Source organism: Nestor notabilis, unplaced genomic scaffold (assembly GCF_000696875.1).
Source record: "Nestor notabilis isolate BGI_N333 unplaced genomic scaffold, ASM69687v1 scaffold19782, whole genome shotgun sequence".
Taxonomy (NCBI): Eukaryota; Metazoa; Chordata; class Aves; order Psittaciformes; family Psittacidae; genus Nestor; species Nestor notabilis.
Window position 1 is genome coordinate 5,166 of NW_009919991.1, and position 18,106 is coordinate 23,271.

At 46.9% G+C, this 18,106-nt stretch overlaps 1 protein-coding gene across 1 annotated transcript in view; it reads right to left on the bottom strand.

Annotated features, from left to right (window-relative positions):
- Positions 1-240: 240 nt before the first annotated feature.
- LOC104402587 (leucine-rich repeat-containing protein 7-like) overlaps positions 241-18,106 on the bottom strand; it is a gene marked incomplete at its 5' end in the record, with an annotated part of 19,110 nt that continues 1,244 nt past the window's right edge. The window contains 7 exons of the mRNA XM_010010494.1: positions 241-537; positions 4,589-4,663; positions 6,634-6,726; positions 8,046-8,264; positions 11,503-11,622; positions 15,854-16,003; positions 17,734-18,102. Of these exons, the coding sequence (XP_010008796.1) occupies positions 430-537; positions 4,589-4,663; positions 6,634-6,726; positions 8,046-8,264; positions 11,503-11,622; positions 15,854-16,003; positions 17,734-18,102 (1,134 nt within the window). The remainder of the gene's footprint in view (positions 538-4,588; positions 4,664-6,633; positions 6,727-8,045; positions 8,265-11,502; positions 11,623-15,853; positions 16,004-17,733; positions 18,103-18,106) is intronic.

Sequence of the window (18,106 nt, forward strand, 5' to 3'; positions counted from 1 at the left end):
TCTCTATTTTTGTATGTGACATGATAGAAATATTTCATGGGAAGTACAGGTTAATATATTTTATCTTTATAAAGGCATATACAACTTTGAGGCAGTGTTTCTGATGGACAGCAGAATTCCTAAAGAATTTGTATGTGCTTCTGTGTTTTGAAATCATATGAAATTGACTTTAAGAAGTAACTGGATTAAAAAAACGCACCAATGCACAGCCAGAGGCTGACAAGTAAAACTAATACGTAGCCACATGAACAATATATTTATATAGTTAATATATTTTTTCAAGATGATTGGTACTAACATAGAGTATTATACATTTGGCACTACTGTTTGCCATTGGTCCAGCAATTGGCAAAAAAATTTGTTTCCTATGTATAAATCTGTTTGAACATTAGATCTGGCTAGACATATTTACTATTGATAAAAAAATAGTTAGACAGTAAGCTCACGTTGAATAACTAGGTCTACTGTGTTCTGGAAACTCTTCAGGAGCAACACAGCCTTCTCGTGTTCCATATGTACAAAACTGTGTCCGTTTGCCTGCAAGACAAAGACAAGGAGAGGAGAAGTCAAAGGAGGTTCTACTCAGCATCGTCATCCGGGGGGAGCAAAGGGATAAGTTCAGGTTGGATCTGAGGCAGAAGCTCTTCCCTGTGAGGGTGCTGAGGCGCTGGCACAGGGTGCCCAGAGAAGCTGTGGCTGCCCCATCCCTGGCAGTGTTCAAGGCCAGGTTGGACACAGGGGCTTGGAGCAACCTGCTCTAGTGGAAGGTGTCCCTGCCCGTGGCAGGGGTTGGAGCTGGAGGAGCTTTAAGGTCCCTTCCAACCCAAACCAGGCTGGGATTCTATATATGGAAATTAAAATCAAGGTTACAATAAATAGTAATCATATCATAAAACAACTAATAATCACATGATGGTTTCCTGCACACAGGGGTTGCCCCCAAGAGAACACATCTCTCATCCTGCCCTGGACGCTGCACGCCCTCAGGGGTCCTTCCCAACTTGAATTCCTTGGTGACTCTTCGACATCCCACGTATTTTCTGAAGGAGCAATGACCCTGGATGTGAGAGGTTCGAACACTGCAAAGCCCAAAGGAGGTTAATGCTGCCTGAATGTGTTGCTGAGTGCAAAGGCAGGTTCCAGCTCAGACACGCTGCATGTACAGAGGGGAGAAAGCACTGGCTGGACTGTTCTGCTTCTGCGCTGATTCCCTCCCCAAAGACACCAGCAGAAACCTTCAACTATTACAAAACCTGCAGCCTCGCAGAAGAACTGCCAGACACTTGTTTCACACATCCATCCACACGTGGGTATCTTGGCCAGCACATTAACTGTACTACACCCATGGAAGACACTTCCCAAGCCCCCCAGCCCACCACTGGGACAAGCAGCACAAAGTAGCTGGCAGAGCCCCCCTGGAGCCAAGATCCTTCCCCTGGCCCAGGGGCTGCAGCAAGGATGCCCCGTGGCCTCTCACTGCATTAAAGGTTAAAGTATATTTGCTCCCAGAAATAGGAATACAGATTCCAGGCATTCACTTATGTGCCCACACCAGGCAGTCACTGGCATTCAGCTGCAGGTCAGCCGGGGCTCTGGTGTCGTTCGGAAGGACACTGAAGTTCCAGTGGTCAGCACACAGCTCACCGGGTCTGCACCGCTCACCCGGGCACAGCAGCAGACACCAGGGAAGCTGCAGGCAGCCTGAGGGCCGGGCACCTCTGCCCTTGTCCCGTCTCCTCGTCAAGCTGCACAGTGAGGGGGGCGGGAGAACCTTGTGCAAGCTCAGCTCTAGCTAATGGAGAAACCTCATTTCCACAAGGAAAGCTTCTGGAGGAAGTGGGCTGCAGGAGGCAGATGTCCACTGACACCACGGGGGCCACGGCCGGAGGGATTTGAGATTTAACAGATAAAGAAATGATAATCGGAATCGATAATTCCTGTTGAATCGATCATCCCTGCTGGAGTCTCGCCTTCCCCACAAAATATACTATGAAATCCCCATCCATCGTTACACATTGAGTTGTCCCATCCCTGGCAGTGCTCAAGGCCAGGTTGGACACAGGGGCTTGGAGCAACCTGCTCTAGTGGAAGGTGTCCTTGCCCGTGGCAGGGGTTGGAGCTGGAGGAGCTTTAAGCTCCCTCCCAACACAGACCAGGCTGGGATTATTTGGATCTAATTATTACACAGGAAGAACAGGGTTTAGCTGGACATGGAGCCACCATAACAAGACTTCTGAGAACTGAAGGGCAGCCTTGAACATACGGTGGCAGAATTGTACAACGTGGCTGGCAGAGCTGCTCTCTCCTCACTGACAGACACAGACAACTCTGTCCCTCCTTGAAAGCCATCTACTGAAACGGCTGCTAATTCTATAGCAGCAAAATCATTCTTACTTATCAAATAAATAACTGAAGAGTTTATGACACAGGAGGGGAAGACACGACAATTTTGCTCCCCCAGGACCCTGGTGGAGCCGTGAGTTTCTGGACTTGCACTGACCAGAACGTGCTCCGTGCAGAAGACACACACATGTTTGTGTCTCAAAAACAGGCACTGGGCAAAACTGTGTTTAAGGATGATGGTTTCTCATGGGTAAGTGCACCCAGGGAACACCAAACCTTTTACTTTTTAAATCTTCCTTCCCTCTTCTACCGAAACTGCGCGGGGAGACACGTAACTGCACGAGAGAAACATCAGTGCTCCTCCCGAAAACATCCTGCGAAGCAGGGCCCGTGCAGCCCTGGGCTGGTAATACCTGTCCATGTGTCACCTACACCTTGAGTAAACGGAACTCACTGTGTGGGAGCACAAAAAGGGCACAGCCATGGCCGTGCTCCAGTGACCGCGACGTCGGGGATACCAGCCATGGAGACACACACAGGCACCGGCCAGGAATGTGGTGGGAAAGGATCAGACAGACACACTGGGGGGAGAGTCCATAGGATGAAGACCTGGATGATAGGAGAAGCAGATCACAGGGCAGACCGTGTGAGGATGGGGGCCAAGGGTGAGGAAACACAAGAAGATGAACCTTGGTTCTCTGAGTCCCAGCAGAAACGGGGACCTCCTCCTCCTCCGCCAGGGCTGGTAACACAGAGCCCTGGTCTCTGGCAGGGATGGTCTCATGAGACAAAACCAAACAGAAGCGATGGCAATAGTGGAAAATTGGGGTGCAGAGATGCCACTGAGTATTAATGATTTCAAGCTCTTATTGCCCAGGGAATGGGATAGGTTCACACCTAAAGGCGTTGCTTGGATTTGAGAAGTAAAATATCTTCATCACAGTTACGGCTTTTGTCTGTTAATTCCTCCATAAGATTAATGGCTCTTTTACTTGCCCCAGTATAAATCAACAGCTGGTAATAGGTATTATGCATGGGCAGAAGTAATTGCAAATAAAAGGAAAATGCTCTTGCCAGAGAGTCTGGAATGACAGTGATGAATGAGGAGCTGAGACTGAGCCGTGAGCTGCTGAGAGGGCCTGAGAGTGCAAAGTCAAACTTCATCAGTGTAAGGGATGAATAAATCAGGAGAGTGAGATCTGCTCCCCCCAAAACATGCAGCAGACCTTAAATAAGCATATGTAAATGCTCCTGGTTTAGGAACACATGCTGAGGCATGAGACATCCCAGCTCCTGATGGTCCGTGTCCATCAGAACTCACCCTCTCACCTTACGTGGCTGTTGCTTTTTAATCTCTTTTAGCGTATTTTTGCTTCTGCTTCTAAGCTCAGCTTTCAATATAGCACCATCTTTAGCTAATTTGGTACCTCATTTAGCTTTGTTATTTTCTCTATCTCACCATTTTTGAGCATCCTAGCAATTAAATGAGCTCAGAGCTGGTCACTCCTGCAGTGCCTGTGCTGGGTAGGAAGGAGCAAAGGAAGGAGAGGGGCAGGAGGAGGGAGAGAGGCTACTGAAGATGTTTCTACACAGCCAGCCATTAATTTCTGTGAATGAGGAGTTTTGGAAGGGATGAGCAGGAATAGCCTGTCTTTCTATTCTAAAAATTCACCAGGATACAGGAAACATTTGTTACAGAAACAAAAAATAGAACAAAAAGTGGAGATTTCTCTACAAATCCCACAGCAGCTTCCACGATCCAGCAGTGGATCCTTTTCCTGCAAGTGCGTTCACAAATGCTGAGGCAGCAAAAGAGAGGCAGAAATATTGCCAGTTATTATTCTGTCAAAAATAGTCAATTTATTGCCAATACAGTCAATTGACAATATAGTCAAAGCGTGACTATAGAGCTCTCCAGTGCAAAGGTGAAAACTGGAGGAGTCTGTCAGGGACTCCTGCTTGTAACAGTGCCCATGAAGCTCTTCTCTGCCTGCACCTTCTAAATCATGTCACCTGGATCAGTGCTGTGCCTCTTCTTCACACCCTCGGTTTGCTTTCAAACAGCTTTATTCCTTCCTTCTGAGAGCAGCTTTCAAAAGCACTGTGAGTAACACTCTTATAAATCAGCATTAAAGTTCCATGATAACAAACCCAGCAGTTAACTTGTCCTGACAGCCATGTCATTGTACTTGTAAGATGCAAAGACTGAGTTCAGTGGCAAAGCTTGACTTAAATCCACCCCTACCTGGAGGATCTTGTCGCCAGGCTGGAGCAGGCTGGATGCTGGTCCGTCAGGCTGAACCCTAGTAACAAAGATACCCTATAAGTCAGAAGTAACAGAGGTTAGGATGCTATCACCAAGAACTACTTCCCAAAATACAGGTGTCTCCCTAACTGCTGTCTGGGGCTTTATATACTCTGTCAGTGTTCTAAACAGGAAACTATTAATTACATCTGTTTGTAATCAAACACTAGGATGGGTTTGTAGCAGCTCTTTGTGACCGTCAGTGAGTTATTGCCTGAGAGGGGCTTTGGACAAGGGATGGAGGGACAGGACAAGGGGAATGGCTTGAACCTGCCAGAGGGGAGATTGAGATGAGCTCTGGGGCAGAAGCTCTTCCCTGTGAGGGTGCTGAGGCGCTGGCACAGGGTGCCCAGAGAAGCTGTGGCTGCCCCATCCCTGGCAGTGTTCAAGGCCAGGTTGGACACAGGGGCTTGGAGCAACCTGCTCTAGTGGAAGGTGTCCCTGCCCGGGGCAGGGGTTGGAGCTGGAGGAGCTTTAAGCTCCCTTCAACGCAAACCATCCTATGGTTCTATCATTTAAAACTAAGATTCCACATCACAAAATAATATCCAACATGAACAGGGCAAGAGTAACAGGGTTATCAGGAGGATAATAAAAATGGAGCAAGCATTAATTATTAGAATGATGTCTACCATAATCTCCACAGTAATATTTGCTTAATTTACTGTAAGAAGTTTAAAACATTTTCTAAAATGCAGTCTGATATTCAGCCCTTGAGATATTCAGTACAATGCTCTGCAGGACTGTGAGTCCAAGGTCGGAGCCATGAATGACTTTGAATGGGGTAAAATTATGACGTGATAAAGGATAGTTCTAGGTTAGCTTTCAGCATTTCAGTAAAATAAGTTAATAAAACTCCAAATCCAAGTTTGAGCTCCTCGATGTTGGACACATTTGAAGTTACCCCCCGCCAGCTCAGGCAGTCCTGCACTTGTGCACCCTCCTCAGTGTCCCTCTCTGCTGTGCTCTCCCTGCTGCAGTGTTTCAGAGTAACACCACATAAACCCCCTTTTAATTAGTAGTTCCTTCACCATAACCACCCGTCCCTTAGTGCACAGCTCTGCGTTTCTGTCACGGGTAAAACGAAGCCCATCTGCAGGTGCTGCTGCACTGAGCGTGTTCCTGGTGCAGGCACACTCGCAGGGGCACTCAGAGTCTGCTTTAGTCATTTCAGGCAAATGAAGGACAGTGGAAGCACAGCTTGACCCAAACATCGTGCAGTAAAGAGACAGTGAGGTTATAAAGTGTTAATTCTAGTTTGCAGCCTCCAAGGAGGACACAAAAGCGAGTGTTTTAAGGGAGAACTGTTAAAATAGCCAATAGTTATGTAGGTTAAATGCAGCTATTCTGGAATGTCAAACAAGGGATTTATCAGTGACAATACTGAAGGAGTTAAGGTTGTGGCAGCCTGGTATTTCCAGGGGTATTTTACATTTCCAGTTCACTTGTTCGTGCAATGCAGAGTGGTGGGAAAATGAGTTTTGCAATTTGCAGGCAGATCTCAAATTTTTGAAGAGATGAAAAGCCAGTTTTAAAGTCATCCCTTGCCACATATTCTCAGTGTTTATGGAAGCTGTGACAGCCTCTTCACACCGAATCCAGTATTGCCAGAGACTATGAACTCTATGTTCGACAGAGAGGTACCCTCACACTTGTTTTTCCACAGACTCCAGTCAGTTTTACCTCTCAGAAGAGATAAATTCACAGTTCTCAGAGTCCATTTCCTAATCCTAAAGCCCTGTGTGGCTGATAATCTCCAGTAGTTGCATATTTATAGACACCCACATGATTTCTGCTTTGATTCTCTCATCTCCAATAACAAGGGAAAAAGCAAATACTCCCCTAACAACAGAAAAAGTCAACTATGGAGAAAATTCTTTCAATTATCAAAACAGAAGTGCATAAAAATTTCCCTCATGTTATGTCTGTCTCCACTATGTGAGACTCTAAAGTAAGGACTGTTTAGAGAGAAATGTGTAACTTACCTTATCAGAAGGTTTGAATGGATTTCCTTGTCCGCTTATTCCACCGCTGATACTAAACCCAAGGCCAGGATTCTTCTCTATCCTCACACAAAACTAGGTTAAAAAGACATGGCAAGGTAAGTCAATGCCAACATTCCAACCTACCCAAGCAACAGCATCTTCTTCACATATATCCATAGAACCCCAGCCTGGTTTGGGTTGAAGGGAGCTTAAAGCTCCTCCAGCTCCAACCCCTGCCCCGGGCAGGGACACCTTCCACTAGAGCAGGTTGCTCCAAGCCCCTGTGTCCAAGCTGGCCTTGACCATTAATCTCACCACTGATGCGATGAGTTGACTCTCTCAGAAGCTGCGCTGCACAATGCAGTGAAACTCAGCAGAATGTCCTCATAAACTGAATGTATCTGCATGGTTTCAGCGTGCTGCAGGGGCACCACGTTCAGACGCTGCATGTGTTTTCGGATATCTTGCAAAACTTCATTTTCAAGATTAAAAAACCCTTTAGTTTTGTGAGAAGAGTTCACAGTGGCCAAATGATTCACTTAAACATCAGGGACATTTAAGTGAATCATCACATGTGCAGCATCCCCAGTGCTACACCTGGGACAAACCCAAGGGATTAGTACTTTGAAGCTCAGGGCCACAGCCTGCACTAAGCACCAACCTTTCCAAGCGCCTTGCTCCAGGGAATAGTGCTGAATCGCATCGTTTAGTCAGGAAGACTCTAATGGCATGGGGCAATTGAATATAAAATACAAATTACTTCAGTGTAGCTTTTTATGACTACTCATGGAGCCACCCTGAGCACGTACTCGAGCCACACAAGCAATTGCTTTGGAAACCCAGAGCAATACTTAATACAGGGAGCTCCGACGTGATTGACCAACACTTTACTCCAGAGAAAGCTTTACTGATGATTCTGCACCGTGTTCTGCCAGTGTGGTGCCTCCAACAGTTACTGCAAGCGTTAAGGACAAATAAAATGGGCACAGGACCACTTGATGAAGGAGCTCAGCAGCACACATGGTGTTGACTGGGGGCACTGGCGCTACAGCTGGGCTGTCCTAGGGCCAAGCCTACGCAGCCAACACAGACCTGAGATCAGTGTCTTGCCAAACAGGCTGCACTATCAGCACTCAACTGAGCCACCGGGGAACCATCAGAGATTGCAAGTTAACTCAGCGTGACCCATGATGTCAGCTCTGAGCAGGAACTTCAGTGCCACGTTGTGTTGCCTGGTCAATCCAGCAAGAAAACGCTGGGGAAGAGGACAGAGCTGCTCACCCACCTCCAGCTCACCCACCCCCTGATGCCACCCTCGTTATTGCCCCGAGCTCCCTGTTCCTGCTGCCCACAGGGCAGAAACCCCCCAAAAAGCATTGTCAAAGCATAACTTTGCAGACGCGCTCCCTCACCTGCTCCTGGTACGCCTCTGTGCTTCTCTGGCCCTTGGTTTGGATTAAGCATCGCCCCGTCTGAGGTGCCCGAGAGCTCTGCGAGGAGGGAATCTGGATGGGCAGCGGTGGCTGGAACTGCTGGATGGTGACTTTGTTCATGTTCCCTTCGTACTGCTGCTCGCGGCTCCGGTGCTGAAGGCTTTGGGATCCCATGAGAGTCTGGATATGGCTACCTGCCTGTGGGTAACGTAACCCGTTAGGCCAGAAATTCAGGAAGCTGAAAAGAAGCAATTATTACAACTTACAGAGTCAAGTAAAAGCAAACCTCTTAAATCCTCTCAGAGGTTTGCCTTTTGACCACGGTTGGAAACCACCGTGATTAAAAGCAGCAAGGACATGCCTGTTGCATTTAGTGCCCCTGGGGGTTTAAGGGAAATTAGCCATGTACAGGACGCTTTAGAAACAGAAAACACTGCTTTGAACTCCTGGCACGATATATGCTCCTGCTCAGGATGTTTTGTGAACTGAAAACATTTAATAGATTGATGTAGGCTGGATTATCCATCACAGCACACTCTGAAGAGACTGGGATGGGATATTCTCCCCGAGGATAGTTTCGAATCAGATTGATAACGCAAATAGAGCATTGTGCCAGCACTGTGCACTGTGTACAGAAGGTGTAACCAGTTACATCCCCTGCCTGCTCCTAGGAACAAATGAGGCTTTTAAAATACCTAACTAATCAAGTCATCAGATTTCTATGGTATCTACCGATAGGAAGCCCCAGTACTTTGTAAGTTTAAGTGAAGTGGTGATTTACATTGGCTTGGCCTTTTGATACTCTCAGAAAACAGAGAACACGCAGTGGTGCCTCAGAGGAAAACGTCCAGTTCAAATACAAGAAAAACTGTGCTTCTTCACTGAAAAACCTCAGATCTCCTTAAGCAGCTTCAAAGACCTCTGTATTGAAGAGCAGATGCTGGAAATGAATGGGAAAGAGCCTCCAGCCTCTCGTTCATGGCTAAGAGAAACACTCCCAGGTCAGGAAGGGAGAGAAATGGTGACTTGGTCACTCCTGTACATCCCAGTTCCAAGGCAGCGCCTTGCTCCAGTTCCATTGCCCAGGCTCCTTCTGCACCCACTGAGACCCCCGCAGCCCGTGCCGGGATCTTCAGGAGTTCGCACTGCTTCAGCCTTCACATGGGCTGCTGCAACCTGCTGCCCCAGCGAAGAGTCCTGTGCTGCCCATCCCCGTAGCTGCTCTGCTCCTCCTGGCGCGCCGGCACCCGCGGCCAGGCTGCTGCTCTGGTGTCTGCTCATTTGCCACCCGTGGTCTCACTCTCCAACATCCCTTTTTACACAAGGAGTGATTTCCAAGTAGAAGATTTAACCAGGCACGTACCTGGCTTCTGTCCTGTTGGTATGACAGATAAACTCGTCTTCCAGGAAGCAAAAATACTGTTGTGAGCAACACTCAGAATTCATTTCTCCCTCCTGTTAACAGACTTTGAAGAGATCCCATCACTACTTCTCGTGCATTCACACTGTGGCTCTTGCTGGAGGTGGATAAGCCACCTCTCTTGGAAACGGGGATTAGTTATTCTGCAGAAATGCATCTGTTATGCAGGCTGCTTCCCCAAATTCATCTGTATTCCTTAACATCCACCACAGAAGTTAATTATTTTCAGCTCAGTGTCCAATATTTACAGTGTAGTTAAAGTAGCTGACAAGGGATGGAACAACGGATTACTCCACTGAGTTAAGCAGATTTCGGTACCATTGTGCAAGGTTTGTACTTACCACATCTGAGCAGCGAGATACTGAAATACGCAGAATGAAACAGAACCTGCAGTTTATTATCACAGAACACCAATGGTGCACAAAGGAAGATACAGACTGAGCCAGACTGTGTGAGTGGATAAAGGCAGAGTTCATCCCAAGATGCCAGTGAAGATAAGCAGTGACTCCTCTTACATTTCTTACCCTAATTTCTTGCTATCAGAAAATAAAGAAACCCTTTGAATAACCTGGTTGCCAGGGGCAGCTCCACCAATATCAGGTGCCCTCTTCCTCCTCCTTGTCCCTGTCCCGTGCCTGGGAAGGAATCTCAGGGCTGCTCCAGATTCAATGTCTTTCTCCGATCTTCAAGCAATGATCTTGTCCACCTCTTGTCACAACTTCTGTGTGAAGGCAAGGGTTGCTGCTTCTGAAATGGTCTTGGATACAAAGATGTGAAGCCAGTAGGGAGGTATTTGCCTCCTCAGTGCTGACAGTTAATTACACCACAGAAGTTATTCGTGTGCACCTTGTGCCTTTCACACTAGTTTCGTTCACTCCTAAGACTCTTGGGGAACGAGCGGGACCAGTCTCCATGTAGATAATGACCAATGTAATCAATTGCTCACACACGCAGTTGCACCTTGTAAAGCTGATGGAGAACACAGTTCAGTTTGTCAAGATCCTCCATTCCCCAGCTTTACAATCAGAGCATCTTGAAATGGCAGAGCCAAGCTGGGGCTGGGAGAGAGCAGCCAGTGTCTTCCTGGAAGCAGGCCAGATCCAAGCACTGGAATTTAGTATCTACCACCAGCAAGCACTTGAAGTTAGGCCCCTTTCTAGTCAGTTTATCAGCAAATGATGTGTGCCCAGGATGTCCTGGTGAAAATGGCTGTGCCCAGGCACTGGGCTGGCCTCCATCTCAACACATTCATTTTGTGGCATGAACTGGAGAACGTAATTGAAATGGAACATCTGAGTGAAGACTCTGCAGGCCAAGAGGGAGCTGATGGCTCTCTGACATGTGCAGGAACACACCTGCCAAACCCACGTGCCCATTTCACAGATAGAGATGTAATTACCAGCGTCTGCACGAATAAATACCAAAACAGGGAGCAGGCATGAAGACACCATCCTTAAATCACAGAATCATGGAATCAACCAGGTTGGAAAAGCCCTTTCAGCTCATCCAGTCCAACCATTCCCAGCCCTGCCAAGGCCACCACTGACCCCTGGCACTGAGGCCTCGGCTACCCGGGCTGTGAACACTTGCAGGGACGGTGCCTCCAGCCCTGCCCTGGGCAGCCTGTTCCAATGCCTGAGCACCCTCTGGGCAAGGAATTGTTCCTCAGCTCCAGCTAAACCTGCCCTGGGGCAGCTTGAGGCCGGTTCCTCTTGTCCCATCCCTTGTTCCTTGGGAGCAGAGACCAGCCCCCTCCTGGCTCCATCCTCCTGTCAGGCAGTTGTAGAGATATATCAGGTCTCCACATGTTGTCCTGTGGATAATGGTTTCGGGTGACTTCTCATGACGTTAGAGAACACACGTGGCCAGAAAACAAGCGAGCTGAATCACCATGATTATTGCTTCAAGCTTGGAAACAAAAATATGCATTTCCTCATTAACCTGTCCTCCTCCTGCCCGTGGTGTGCGGGGAGAGGAAGACCAGCGGAGCTGGTCGGGGGCTGCTCGTGTGCTTACCTTCTTCGTGACGGTGTCCGGGGGCACGTCCCGCCGGCCCAGCGGGTAGGGGTTCCACTGGCTGCTCACGGACACCTCCTCCTGCCCGTTGTCCAGAATGCTGCTCTGCTGCGATGGGGTCTGTTGCAGAAACGGTAGGGCAGCCTTTAGTCACTGGGCACACCAGGGCAGAAAACACTCTCTTCATAGTTATTTCAGTAACCAACCCGGTTAAACTGCAACACACTAGTGCTAAAGCAGCATCCTCCTAAATTCTGACAGTATTTCATTAGCAAGTAATCATATTGCTGAGGGACTCTGCAAGCAGAAGATCTTGAAAGATATATAAGGGAAATAATGAGAATAATGAATGATGAGAGAGAAGAGAAACTTAATTGAATGTAACTCATTATTTCAGAGAAGCAAACGTTGGCAAAGTTCCTTATTTAAATGTGCAGTCTGCCACTAATATCCGAGTCAGAACTTTGTTACTGGTCATTCAGCTATCAAAAACCTTTTAATTAAGTATTTGCCACCAAGATAAATTATATGCTTATAGTTTCTTTAGAAAACATTCCTTAATGGCAATACTGACCTTGGGACTACTCTCACCTCATGTATATGCCCTGTGTATCCTGTGTGTGCTGTGACCTCTCTCTAGACTGTGGATGGTGGTGTTCTAAGGTAACAGGGTATCATCTGTATGATATTAACCAGTAACTAAATGCTGTCCTGGCTATGAATGGACATAACACACATTGAAAGTTTCCTAAATGAGACTGAGACTTTTGCCATTATTTTCCACTTTTCTCTCCTTTTATACAAGTTTCTTCTTTTTCCCCTGGTTATTTTACTCCTGTTTCCAGTACTTTTTAGAACACACGTACTTTTTCTGTCCTGATTTTCTGTTTTGTCTCTGTCTTTCTCTACCATCACTGGAGATTTTGGTACCATGGGTATGGCTTTTTGTGCCAGACTTTCCAAGATGCCAGCACTGCACTACCACCGACAGCACTTTGCACTGGGAAGTGCTTATTCAGTTAACTGCTCACTCAGCTCTGATTAATGGCAATCTGCAGAGAGAAAAGAGTCTGTTCCTCCCCACTGTTGTTCTGGCTGCTTCATCTTATATTAAAAAAAACTCACAAACCACTTCTTTAGCTGGCTCTCCTGGATAGCACAACGCTCCAGTTTGGGTCCAGAGCTGGAGGCTGGCGTGTAGACATGGATGGAACCTGACTTTATGGCTCTAAGTCCCTCCCAATGCAGCTAAACCTTTCCTGGACAGCTGCTGGGATCAGCCCAGGACACGCAGAGCAGTGTCTTTGTCCACAGATCAGAATTTGGGTCTTTGTGCCTTACGGATCAGCCATTCTGCCCTGTTTGCTGCCCATCCCCGCATAACCCTCACCCAAACAGGGGTACATCATCCGAGACCAGGGCAGCAAACAGCTCCTAAAGAGAAAAAGTGCAGTTGCAAAAATGTCTGCTCTGAGGAGCAGCAAAAAGGAGTGAGAAAGGCCGGGCACCGTCTCTGCGCTGCGAGTCATCCCTTCAGAGTCACCCCCACACCCGGGCGCAATGACACGAATTTAGAACATGTGGTAGGTGCCTCCCCATGCGGGGACATGGAGTTAGTGAGGCAGCTTCCTATGGGAACGCTTGGTTTTACTCCTGTGTGACCACACAACCATAGAATGGTTTGGGTTGGAAGGGACCTTAAAGCTCCTCCAGCTCCAACCCCTGCCATGGGCAGGGACACCTTCCACTAGAGCAGGTTGCTCCAAGCCCCTGTGTCCAACCTGGCCTTGACACATGTGAATATGCTGATTATTCCTAAAGGGAGGTGGCACTGTACCCTGCTGGGGATGTAAAACCATAAACCTTAGGAAGAATCATGAGATGGATGCCAAAAATGGAAATAATTCCTCTGCAAACTGTTTCTTTTGTCACTGCAGATAATGCTGTGCTGGTTTTATAAGCAACTGACTCATCCGCAGAGGTGAGTTTGCACTCGGAATGGATAAAGAAAACCACAAGAGGCTGCTTTCTGCTTTCTTAATAAATAGAAAAATCCTGGGGTAACAAGTTTTTCTTTTCCTTTTCTGCAGCAAAATGAATTTGTGTACTTGCAATACTACTCATCTGCAGCCTGCAAACAAACTACGTGTCTGTTAAGCCTAGAAGGAGGTAAAAAGCAGCAGTTCAAATATTTCATACGTGGAGCAGAATCGATGTAATAAACTCCCTCAATATAAGCAATTGCTGTATTTGATTTCCTGATGCTGACAATTACATGTCACTCATTACTCTCTTGAATCTAGGCCACAAGAAGGATGAAGAAGAGGCAAATATTAAGCTGCTGTGGCCTGGATTCATTAAGAAATGCAAATTCCTTAGAACACGTGAAGGAATAAAATTCAGCAATACTAAACATTCACATGACATGTTCCACAATGATTTTTCACCACTTCCCAAACAGTACAGCAAGAGAATACGTCCCCCTTCATGCAGTTCAGCATCTCATATGGGTATGTAGCGATGCTAATGAAATCTAAAGCAGAATAAATCATTTAAGCCCACACCCCAAAACTTGTCATGAATTTCCTTAGACATCCATATATTAGAATTTCCTTAGACACCCATATATTAGTATCCATATTCATCTACAGCCTAAAATTCTTGAAGTGCTATAGAACACCTTATTCCTAAATGTGTGTAGGAAATAGAACGTTCTTTGGAGCTGATGTCAAACACACTTCTTGCAAGGACTTGTGACAAGAATTAGCATATACCCAAGTAGACAAACAACTTCCTTGAAAGAAGAAACAGTACAAGAAACACTGCAAAGCTGCCTGTGTCCAATACACACACATCTACCACGGTTAAGATTTGACCTACATGGCATCAGCTGAACAACAGAGAAGCAGACACCAACATCAGGACTTGTTTAAATCCAGGGACAGCTGAACAGGAGGTGTTCATGGAGGTAACGGTGTATGGGAAGTAGGTTACAGCAGGAGATACCTGACTATGAGCTCAGAGTGTGTGTGTGTTTGTGATAACCTTCCACAGCTCGCCCTGGAAATCCAGAGTTCGGTGCTTACTCCTGTATCACTAAGCTAGGCAGTGCTAGGGCTGTCCTCTGGCCAAGCAGCACTACCTGGTTACATTACTGCTATTAAACTATCTTACTCTTCTAAGCAGACCTGGATCTAGACCCTTAAATTGGGCACTGGAGCCCTCCTTTAGGGATTTCTGGCCGGCTCCAGAGCCCCTCCCGGCCAGGGACAGCCTGGGAGGTGCCAGCTCGCTGGGGCCACGCCAGTCCGGGGCCAGCCCTGCAACTCACAGCGCCGGTCCCTGTGCTCTGCTGCCCTTTAACTGCTCACAGAGAAGCTCTGATGTGCCCCAAGTGCTGCGGCGGCTGCTGCAGGGGCGGCCCGCTGCCAGCGCACCAATCCCGGTGCTGCCACTGCTCCCGCTATTCCCAGTGCTGGCACCGAGCAGGGACTCCAGCGTGGCCTCGTGTGCTGCAGAGCAACATCCCAGCACCTCCTCCTGATACGCTGAAAATCCTTCAGCTGTGTCCCTCTCTGCCTTGACATCTGTGCTCTTCCCATCAAATACTTCTTAAGAGTCAGAATAGAACCCCAGCCTGGTTTGGGTTGGAAGGGACCTTAAAGCTCTTCCAGTTCCAACCCCTGCCCCGGGCAGGGACACCTTCCACTAGAGCAGGTTGCTCCAAGCCCTGTCCAATCTGGCTTTAAGCATATTTGTTTGTATATGGTTTTGTATGTAAGTATAATCGATAAGTATGACGTAAGTATGTAAGTACTTATCAATAATATATCCTTAATAGCTGTAAAAAACCCCAGTAAAATAATGAGAATATTATTTTCTTTCTATAGGCATCACTCAGCAAAAGTTTAAAGTCAGCTGTTAGGTGTGGTAGGCAGGTACTCAACACCCGTAACTATCACAGCATACCCAATTAACGTTCAGATATTAAATTCCCTGTCTCTCAGAGCTTATTAAAATGTATAATTAAACATTTCTGCACTAAATTTTCTACGATCAAACAGTGACAAAACAAAGCACGTTCTCCATTTCTGTGCGAGTATTAAGTCATTGAGAAAATGATGGCATCAGTCTGTAACACAAGAGCAGAAAGCAGTAATGACAGCCACGAGAGCTACTTAATCCAAAAAGCAAGATTACGGAGTAAGGAAAAGCGTTGAACTATCATCTTTGCTTTTTGGATTGCGTAGAGTACAAGCATGAATCGTAGGCAAAAGCTAAACCAGGAGAAAGCAAGGAGTATTATCAATGTATTCGTAATGCTGGTATATGCTGGCTATCCCATACTTACTTTCGGTAGAGGTAGCTCTTGAAGCATTTGGTTTTCAAATTTAGATTTAGGCTGCAAGTTTAAAGTCATGCTTCTGCCGGCATGCATTGCTGAAAACCCTCCAGAGTGCAGCATGCCAAGGCTAACTGTGTTGTGTTTGTAAGCAGCGGTCTGAGTAGAGGAAACAACCACGTGACAGGTATGAACACACATGCTCCTTCAAGTAAGTATCACACATAAATGGTTAATTTCACAAAGTTTTAGTTTAAGCAAACAAACAGTACCGAGAAATAAATAGCTTCTTGAGGCATGCACTGGGTCACACGGAAGCAAATACATTGCTAGTTATACATAAAATGGATACCAGAAAAGACTTCAACGCTGACAGCAGATGAAATATGTTCTCTGTAGTTTGAAAATTGCAGTATTTAACATGGTACAAGTCTTTATTTTGCAAATACGGCCAAATTTTGGTACGTCTGCAGCCACAGGGGGGCCAGAAAACATCTCTAGTATAAAAAGCATCAAAGGCAGAGGAGAAAACCCTACACAAGAAGGCTCTGCGCCATCTCCCCAGCTCTGCGGCTGCTCATGGTGAGCTGGGGTCCACCAGGGACCAGGTTCCACAGGGACCAGCATCTCACCGCCCTGGGCAGATGGGCAGCGTCTTCTCCTGGAGGAGCTGCTGCATGGCAGCGCCCAGGCCTCGCCATCAGCACAATCCCCACCACACAGCCCAGCTTCTTAGGGCTTTGCTCATCCTGGGAGGCCAACAGCCAGGAACCGGCTCGCCGGCACCTGCAGGGATCACTGTGGACTAAGGTAACTAGATAAAGCCACCAGCATCAGCTTCCCATGAGCAAACACACGTTGTTAACTAAGTGTGAGGTTATTTCTCAAACAGACATCTGGGAAGTGTTTATTTCCACCAGAAACAGCCCTACTTGGGGTGCACTGCTTTGCCCAGGTACTAGGAATTTTCCAATCAGTTTAACACAGCACAAGGCAGAAAGCTGAAGGAAGGGAAAAGCTTCTGCCTTCGAGCCAGTTTTTAAGCTTTACCCATTTGATCCTTAAGGATATTTTAATATGCATCACATCCGAGCAATTGGAAGGTTATGAATATATTAACACCATAACTCATGAGTATCTAGCAAAAAAATAGGTTTAAGGACACATTTTGAAGCTAACTTATGCATTTCACGACAGTACTTTTTCACAACCACTTCAGATAACGAAGTAAATCCAATTCATGAAGCAGGTCGTTAAATAGTCAAGACCAAGATAGACACCATGCACTAATACTTGTACTGGTTTGTATAGAAGGCAAATAAGCAGAACTTCCTACAGCTAGGAGGAGTAATGATCATATTCCTTGTTAAAAACAGAGGCAGCGTGTATCCAGTGGCATTTTTCAGAGTCAGGGGATCCCTTGAAATCCCCTCCACTAACAGTGATTTGGAAGCTGAAATACATGATTTTACTTTTTAGCTCTGATGGTTTTATTTCCTTTTACTGCAAAGCTGTACCCGGCATCTTTTAAAGCTCTCAAATCATTACTGAAGTGGTGGATTTCAGCAGCACCTTCTCATCTGTTGATAAGGAGAGATCTTTATGGGTTTTGTTACTTCAGGCAGTGCTGCAGCAGTTACTGCGTGCGTAACGCGCACCGCGGCGCATCACTGGTGCAGACACTCCGTATTTATTGCTCATTTACCCAGGAAACCCTGATCCGGCTGCTTTGGAGCACCCCCAGACCCCTCTGTGGGCTGGTTCCTCTGACACCAATGCAAGGAATTTCATTACTGGGAATTCTGGTGGTTACCACTGTACGTGCAAATAGTTTGACATACCGAAACACACAACTAAAGGCATTAATTGCAGAGAAATGCCAAACATACCCTGTCTAACCTTCTAGCTTCTATATGTCTAAGTAGCTGTTGTCTCCAGTCAGCGGGCATTTTAGCACAGCTCTCATTTCCCTTCACAGGGGTAGGCCTTGTCTTTATATCACTGTTATCGGAAGGCTTGTCGCCATAGTTACCCAAGTTATAGTCTGACGGAATCTTTTCCAGCAGAGCTGCCATTGTTGGCCTCGCTGAAACCGGCCTGGTTTGGGAGGTGCCGTAACTCTCTGTACTGTAGCTTCTTGCAGACAACGGCCTCCTTTGTGTCAGGTTTTTAACTGGAAAGCTTCCAGTCTGGGCTTTCACTTCTTGGTAGGAAGGATGCTCGTCTTCGTACCTGCCGTTCCTCTTGAGGAACTGGGACTCG